This window comes from Gavialis gangeticus, unplaced genomic scaffold (assembly GCF_001723915.1).
Source record: "Gavialis gangeticus isolate Ggan-Ray unplaced genomic scaffold, GavGan_comp1, whole genome shotgun sequence".
In the NCBI taxonomy this organism is placed as follows: Eukaryota; Metazoa; Chordata; order Crocodylia; family Gavialidae; genus Gavialis; species Gavialis gangeticus.
The window spans coordinates 23,971,097-23,979,996 of record NW_017729033.1 but is presented as its reverse complement, the minus strand read 5'-3'; the positions used below and the strand labels follow the sequence as shown (position 1 = coordinate 23,979,996).

At 45.0% G+C, this 8,900-nt stretch overlaps 1 protein-coding gene across 1 annotated transcript in view; it reads right to left on the bottom strand.

Annotated features, from left to right (window-relative positions):
• HMX1 (H6 family homeobox 1) overlaps window positions 1-8,900 on the bottom strand; it is a 119,637-nt gene that overhangs the window by 95,420 nt on the left and 15,317 nt on the right. Inside the window, exon 2 of the mRNA XM_019525810.1 lies at window positions 6,640-6,759. Within this exon, the coding sequence (XP_019381355.1) occupies window positions 6,640-6,759 (120 nt within the window). The remainder of the gene's footprint in view (window positions 1-6,639; window positions 6,760-8,900) is intronic.

The window sequence follows — 8,900 nt, the reverse complement described above, 5'->3', positions numbered from 1 at the left end:
GATTTTTCAAAATCTGCATTTTTCTCCTTTAAAGGAGAAAATCTATGTTTTCCATGGCAAGCAGAAAACCCAGATCTCTGGTCATCAGTATTCTCAAGCACTGAATGGAGGTCAGGTCATGGAGGAAATTAGCACGGATCTTCTTGTCTGCTAGAAACTGATTTGCAATGTGTTGTTGTTAAGAAAGAGACTGACTATCTTATGTTGAAGAGATCCTGCTGGTCCCAGCTGTTGCAAGCTTGAGGCTGTGCTTTCCTTCCTACATGCAGAGTTCCTTTATTTTAAATCTCTCTCTTTCTTTGATTCCACTGCCCTCCCCCCACCCTCTCCCCCAGCCCTGCTGTCCACTCAACTCATGCATACATGTGTGTGCACATATACAAACACACATGCAAACAATCTGTGTCTCTTACCTGGAAGCAGTTTGCCCAGGCCCACGCACAAACCACATAACCCCTGACAGCCAATCACCTTGTCCACTGCTCCCAGCCCCAAGCAGCCAGCCTGGGAAAGCACAGGCAAAGCAAAAACCTGGACATTGGCTTGCATTTTAAAAACCTGCCCAGACACAAGTACAGGGGGCAAAATGACGACATGTTTGGGAAAACCTGGATGTATGGTAACCCCACCTTGGACAAATCACTCAGGTCCAGTTCCTCAGTTTCTATGAGTATCTTGGCCTTACCCAATCTGTGCCGTTTTTGAAAAAGGAATAGCATTTCCCTGTTGCACTGGGATGCTGTGAGGATAAACACATAAAAGAGCATGAGGCCTTTGGCTGTGATAGTTATGAGGGTTTTATAAGCACCTAAAATAGATTAGTATGCAATTAGCAACCTATAAACATTAAATCACTGTTGCAGTCAAAAGTGGGATTCAAATCTAGTGCAATTAAAGATTGACATCACACCTCATTCAATTAATGACCGAAAGGTTTAATAACTATACCACAAATGAGCTATAAAACGAAATGGCAGAAAAAGACGCCTTCCCAATATTCAGTAAATGAGCTATCACAAAAGTCCTAGTCTATGTTAGGTGAAATAGTGTCTCTCACCAATGCATGTGGGAAGTGGTTTCAGTCTTTGCAGCCTTCACCTGGTGTGGATCCATCACTGAGAGTGATCAGCTGGACACAGGTTACAATGCTGCAGTGATTTCTTTCTCTCTTCTCCGGCACACATCTTGCTAGCAACTCTGTTTCATTCTTATACTCTTCAATTGCATAGCTTCAGAGCATTTTTCCTTAACGGTTGCTCAATTAAAGTCTGAACAAAGCAGACATGGGGACAAAGTGGCCCCTCCCCCTTGCTGCTGCCAGGGCTCACATGAACACCCCACCATACCCACAAACCCTCCCCATAAACTCCACAACCACAACCTCCACCACACACAATCACACACCCCACAAGCACAACCCCCATGCCCCTCCCCATATGCACCCCCCCACACACACACATTCACACCTCTGGGAGGAGCCCTGCTCACTGATGTGCACACACACCCCACCACAAACACCCCACATCCACCCCAAATCACCCTCCCCCTCCACACACCTCACAAACTCCGTACCCACCCACACAAACATACTCCCTCCAAACCCCTAGTACCCAGTCACCCACACATACCCCCACACTCTCACCCACATCCCACATACGCACACATACCCAAATCCCCTGACAAATCCCATACCCACCCACCAATACCCTCCATACCCTTCCACACCTCCCACAATATACAAGAGTAAGACTTTATTTTGAGATATTATGCAATCACTTCTATGTACACAATGCAAACACACATACATCAGGACAAAATAGCTTTTTAAAATAAAATTAAAATATCTTGTCTTCAATGTTTGATTTTTAGTATATGATTTTTTTTGTTTTTTTCTCTGGTTCCAAGATGGCAAACCCCCTACCCAAAAGGGAGTACTTCTGGGGACAAGGGGAGGAACTTCTGGTGGCAAAGATGAGGGGTTAGGGGGCTGGACTTCTGGTCTTGTCAAAGGGTGGGGCTACTCTTGCGGCCCTTAACAGTTCACCAAAACTCATTAAGCGGGCCTCCAGCCAAAATAATTGCTTGTCCATGGTTTTAATTCATTGAATGGGATACATTAGGGCATTGATCACAGGACACTGTTTTGGGTAGTTGTTTTAACAGTAGGACAGAACTCAAAGTATTCTGAATTGGTGATGGTTTATGGAGACATTTGCAAAACCCCAAATAAACACTGAATGCCTGTTCCAAGAAATAAGCCCTAAATCAATAAAGCATGTTGTGATGGCCAGAACCACAGGAATTAATAAGCAATAAATATGTGCTTCTTAGAAGCATTTGGTATTTTGCCTAAACAGGTAATATTAGTTAATATAAATCTTGTAAGTTTGTAAACCATAAATGTAACTCATCTGTCATAAGTTTAACCAAAATGATAAAATTAACTGTTCGTGGAACTGACTGGGCCCCATAGGCTGTAGATGTGAGATTAGCTGATCTAATGGTTTCTGCTCAGGGTTCAGCTTTGACGATAAAAACTGGATCCAACTGCCTGGCACACCCAACACATTCCAGGAAAGCACATCCCAAGAAAGCATATTCAAATGAAACCTAAAAGGGGTTGGGGCCTAGGCGAAGCAACATCAATTTCAAACCTAAAGGTGCTGCATTATAATTTACTTATTGGATAAACCCGAGTCTGGGTAGTAACCTTTTACGATAATTTTTAACACCTTTCAATCCTATAGGGTAACAGCTATAGGGTAACATTATGAGTGGCTCTAAAACAAACAAATTAGCATAAGACTAGGTATAAAAAGCATGTGTATCAGGTAACGAGTAGGAAGGAGGGAACAGAATGGTCATTTCTGTTCCACGCCCAGAGCCGGGACTGCCAGTGTGAGTGAGGATCAGATCCTGATCAAGGGACCTTGCCCGGTAATCCCTCTGACAGTGTCGATCGGGGACAACTGACTTCACTGGAATCACCTGATGCACACCTGGCATTGAGGAACTATTGATAAGTTGCCAACTCATGTCTGTCTATCTATCTGTTGTTTTGAACAGCCCTGGGGCTAATACTTTCACAGTACCCAGTTGACTTGAGACAGAATTGACCTATCTATCTGTTGTTATTATCTGTTATGTACTATTAGCTCTTTAATACTGCATTATCTGCTTATCGCATTTATCTTTCTGTTAACTGTTGTGTGTGTGTAAGCTATAATAAATTTGCCTTTACTTCACTCCCAACTTTGCCTCCTCAATCCGAAACTGAATCAAACAGCCCAGTTGGTCTGTGATAAAATTGATAGAACTATTAATTCTGTGATAGAATTGACTCACAGTGCCCAGCTGACCTGTAACAGGACGTGTGAACAAGGAGGATAGTCACACAGGGACATGCAGTTATCTATGATTGGTTTAGCATAATAAAACATTGGATACATTTGCAACTAGCACAGGAAATTAAGTTAATTGGGATTGCTTCATTTCACATGGTCCCAATTACAATCTCCCATAAGGAGCCCTGCAGTCCATATCCAGCCTGATACCCATTTTAAAATATGGCTACTGCCAAACCCTGTTACTGAGGGTCCTGACAGAAGTAACATTTGTCACATGACTGGCCCCTTGAAAGTGCTCTACAGCCATGTCCTGTCAGAAGTGCACAGCTGCAGAGCACTTTAGAAGTGGCCGATTGCATGACAAATTAACCCTCATTTAATGAGAACGGAGACGAAGGCACTCCAAAGCAGAGTACTTTCATGCAGCTTCTGTCAATCACTGCATGCAATCAGGGCTGGGCTGATGCAATGCAGCCCTGTCCCTGGTGCAGTCTGCAGGAAGGGAGGGAGGGAGGGGGATGGGAGACAGGTATGGAGCTGAGGACTAGGGTTTGCCCAGCCTGAGCTGAAAGGGGAGAGTGGATTGGAGGCCTCTGCCTCATGCCCCCCCAACCCCAGACCCCTCCCTCTATAGCTCAGGCCAGGCAAACTCCAGCTCACAGCTCCCTCTCCCTGCCCCCTCCTCCTTCCTTTCTGCAGACCACACCTGAGCTGGGGCGGGGTGGAGTGGGTCAGGCAGTTCCTCCACTGGATTGGCTCCAAAATGGAGTTCAGTCTCCCCCTCCCCTCAACCCAACAACAGACATCTGTTGGGTCTGGGGGGGAGGGGGTCGCTCCAACTCATGGCGCTTTCTGTGAATTTCCTCTTCAGCTAATTAATTCTAAAATATTGTAAAGTGATTTTAGAGGAAAACCTAGAGTAAATACGCAATCACTGTTTCCTAAGGCTTCAAGATGTTCATCTGTAAGGTTATTGGAGGTCATTCCAGGGATTAGCCCACCAACCCCTGTGACCTCATCGGTTACCTCCTGGCAAAGCAGCAACAATGCAGCCTCAAAGAGCTAAGTGTATAAAGGACTGTGCCACTCCATTTTGATTTGGGTCAAAACCCAGGAGAATCAGGACCATAGATTTCAGAATCAGATTGCATAGATTTCTAGGGTCAGAAGGGACCTATTAGATCATTGAGTCCAACTCCCTGCTCTGGGCAGGAAAGAGTGCTGGGGTCAAGTAACCCTGGCCAGGTGCTTGTCTAATCTCCTTTTGAATACCTCCAAGGTAGGAGAAAGCACCACCTCCCTTGGAAGCCCATTCCATATTTTGGCAACCCGCACCATAAAGAATTTCTTCCCCATCTAAATCCAATCTAAATCTACTCTCTTTCAGTTTATGTCCATTGTTTCTAGTAACCCCAAGGGGTGCCTGGGTAAACAGAGTATCCCCTATTCCCTGCTGACTTCCCCCACCCCAGTGAGTTTGTAGACAGCCACGAGATCACCTCTCAGCCATGTCAAATGCAATGTCTATACACAGCCCTACAATTGCTGATAGTTAAATCCTATGTCAATGTTGTAAAAATCACAAGTTCAAAGTTCAGAGTAATTTCTGTGCACTGGGTGTATCCACCATCTTCAAGGCATAGATTTATTAGAGTACATCCACTAAAAGCATAGAATCATGGGTCTGGAAGAGACCACAAGTGGTCCTTCAGTCCAAACCCCTGTTCAATACAGGCCTATTTGTTATGTAGTGACAGCAGGTTCTGGCCCAGCAGCAACTGTAAGCCTCCCTTGAATGGCAGGAGGGAGGCTACTAGGTGCATAACAATTGATTCCTTGTGACAACAATAGGAATGGATCGTCCCAGTCAAGTGTTTATTTACCCTAAACTTAAGCTTCCCATGCCCTCTCTAGATACTCTGTTCCTGTGTTTAGCTGTCTTCACATCTTGATTTTACCCCTGAGCCTGTACCATTCCCCACGTGGTAACAGTGCTGTTTTGAACCCCAGTAGTTTCACTTGTCTTCTAGACCAGTTTTCTTGTATGTTTTTTGCACATCACATTGATGTCTGCAGGGTAATATGTCAAGAGATTCATTGCCTGTCTGCAGCCAAACTGATCTATAAAGATGTGGCCTTTGGAGAAGTTTACAGATCAAATACTTCCCAGAGTTATGTTCAGTGAAGAATTATATTTAAATACCCCTTGTTAGCCCAAAGTACCTTTCTCTGGCTTCCAAAGATAGAAGGGGTACCTGGATTCTTCTATTAATTTACGGAGTTCTCAGGTTGGACCAACACTGTTTGAAGCACAATTATATTTTGAAAGGGTCACCAGATACCGTGCAAAATATGGATTATCACAGATAATTGTCGTCTAAAAAATGTTCCATATCACAAAAAAATTGAAGATTATGTAACCCTTCTCTAGGATCATTCACCGAGTCATATTTGCTTTTAGCAAACTTCCAAAGAAAAGCATTAGGGACTAGAGTATTTGGTGATGTGAGGCGCACATGTCAGTAAAATGAACTGCATGTTACACACACCTAGGTTTTAGCTGTGATATATCACCTAAAATGTACTGTGCTACTGTATTGTAAGGCACGCCATGAGTGTGAAGCCTGCAGTGCCTGAGTTAGTCAAGAGTCCAGCATGCTGGCTTATCTATTACTTGCTAAGAAGCAACCCATCAAATGCTTGGCTGGCATCCATATCCTGGGTGAACAGTTATGGTTTTACTGTGTACTCACAGGTACTCTGGAGAAGGAAGCCACCTGTTTTGCTAAGCCAGCTGCTTGCGTTAAAAATGGTGAAACTGATTAAAAAGAATAAAGGCCTTCTACATGTATTTTCACAGCTATTGGGATTAAAGAGTAGGGGCACAGCTTCCCATTCTTTGCTAGAAGCATCAAGAGAGCTGCCTTTCCTGACTACTGTGCTGAATTCTTTTTCTTGCTTGCATCTGCCTTAGCCGAGCTATTTACATGTATTACAGCAGTGTACATATTCACCAATCACAATCAGGGATCTATTTGATAGGTATTTGTAGCAAGAGTCAGAGTTCATCCCTGCTACGCCTGCCCTTTGGACAAGCTGATGCTGGGGATTTGGTGGCAAGGTTCAATTAAGAGCAGACAGAGTCCCTTTAATACTAGCACGTGAATGACATATGGGACACGCAGAAAAAAAAAGGATGCTGGGACTCTGGGTGGGGAGAGAAAGACTCCAAGCTGCCGAGAGTGAAAGAGCGACCCCTGGAAAGGGGCCAGGACTGGATGAAGCAACTTACCTGGACCGGTGCAGAGGCACTGGCAGATAAACGCTGGAGCAACGATCCTGGAAGGCGATGCTGAACAATGATGGATTTGCCAGTATTTCCCAGGCACTGGTGGCAGAAAATTGCCTGGACCTGTGGGAGAAAAGAGAGAGAGAGACGGTTTCAGACAGAAACTGTGAGTAAAGAGTCAAGCTCCAAGCAAGGGGCAAGATGTGACCTGGGTGATGAGGACCCCAGTCAAGGAGTACTGTAACTGTTGGGTGGTGGGCAGCCTCAAACAATGAAACAGCCTAATCACTGATGGAGGCAAGGTTGGACCCATACTGTGAGGATTAACAGTGTGGGAAAGTATCTCTGAAGGGAACAGAGACTGAGCTGGGAAACTACAAATCAGCTAGGTGCTGATGGTTTAAAAATAGTTTAAAAGGTTTTTTGGGGGGGAATTGGCTTATACATACATACATACATACATATATGTGTGTGTGTGTGTGTATGCGCATTAGAATGGTTCAGGATGGGCAGCAGGAGTTAATTGATTTCTAAAAGCCTGGGTCTCATACACAGATTTTCTAGCTTTCAGAAACAGGCAGGCTGTCTAACAAACAAGGACACACAGTCTGAGAAACTGTGGGCATATACCACACTGTTCCACAACATGAAATAAGGTGCCACCAGCTTGCAAGGCCAAAGAGGGGGCTTAAAATTCTGTTTTGGGAAGGGTGTGCATGTAATGAGTTTTGAATATGCTGACAAAACAGAATGTGCACAGTATGAAGACCACAGAGAGAGACCAATCAGCAATAACCACAGATGAAGAGTCATCAGGAGTCATTCAGAGGGAAGAAGAATACACAAGCAGAGACTTGAGAGTAACAAGTCCTACCCATCCTTCTCCCCACCCTCCGCCTTCGTCCTTGTCTTCCTCCCCAAGAGGGTCCCTGAGATGGGTTCCCACTCCCATCCCCCAGGAGGGGTCCCCAAGGTCACCATGGACAGAGGGCACACCACCAACCTGTCTCATCCGCTGCACTGGAGGGGTGGGGGCGGACCTCGGCATCCCACCTCCAGGCTGCTGACATCTGACACCTAAGAGAGAGCCTTAGAGTGAAGCCTATACTCTGTCCAGATGTTTCTTGACTCTGATGACAGCCCTAGAACTGGTAGATGTATAGAATTGCTTGATTGCTTGTATTGTTTCTTTTCTGTTATCACTGTGTAACAATAAATTTGCCTATTATTGAATGGAAAGGTTGTGGTTGGTCTGAGGCATCTGGGTGCTAAATCCAGAGCCAAGTGCAGCCAGTGACTTTTGGCTTATTACAATGAGAATGGTAGATAAAAGACTCTAAGACATTGTAGATGGGACAACAAGCAGCTGCTCTGGAAGAGAAGTCCCAGGAGAGGGGAAATTTGTTACTGAGTACCAGCTCCTTTTTTTAAGTTATTATTTTGGTTTGTGATTACTATAATTTGAGGAAGAAGAACAAGTATTGGTAATTGTTCCAAACTGAGCACCTAAGGTCAGAGTGTGAACAAGAACACCGTGAGTCCCCGCTGAGGACTCTGCTAATTGACCAGTGCTGTCATGACCCGAGGGTGGAGATGGACATGGTGTAGGTTGTAGGGAAAGGTGGAGCTGTGTACACTCCTGCTACAGTTCTGTACAAACGCAAAGAAAGTAGACCTGTGCGAATAGGGAAGTTTTCAGATTTGGATGATTCAGAGGAAAGTGATTCAATTTGGAGATTCAGATCACTGTCCCAGATTGATTTGTCCTAATCAGCTTCAGAAGATTCAGTGCTGGCTCAGAGAGTTAGCCATAGACTAAAATGGGGAATCCCTGAAATACCTATAACTTTGTCATGTGTTGGCAGATTTGGATGAAAATAGCACAACTGATAGCCCCCTCTGAGGACATGAAGCCTGCCAAGTTTCAAGAAGATAGATGCAGGGGTTTCTGGGAAACAGCACCTCAAGGTGCTGACAAGCAAAACTGGTGATGTGTGACTTTGTGTGTGTGAAACCAGCAGGGATGGTAGCCTGTAACAGGCTTCCTGGTGCTCAGGCAGGAACAGCTCACAAAAGGGACAGAAAGCCTCTGTCTGCAGCCTTATGTGCTGTTTCTATGTCCCTCCAGCAAAGCAGTGTGACTGGAAGGGGACAAGGAGACTTGGGGAAAGATCACAGTCACTGGCCAGCTACAGATGTCAGTCTCTCCCCCCCTTCCCAGTTTCTGTTCCCCTGAAAGACTGCCTTCCGAATCTCTGAATCTT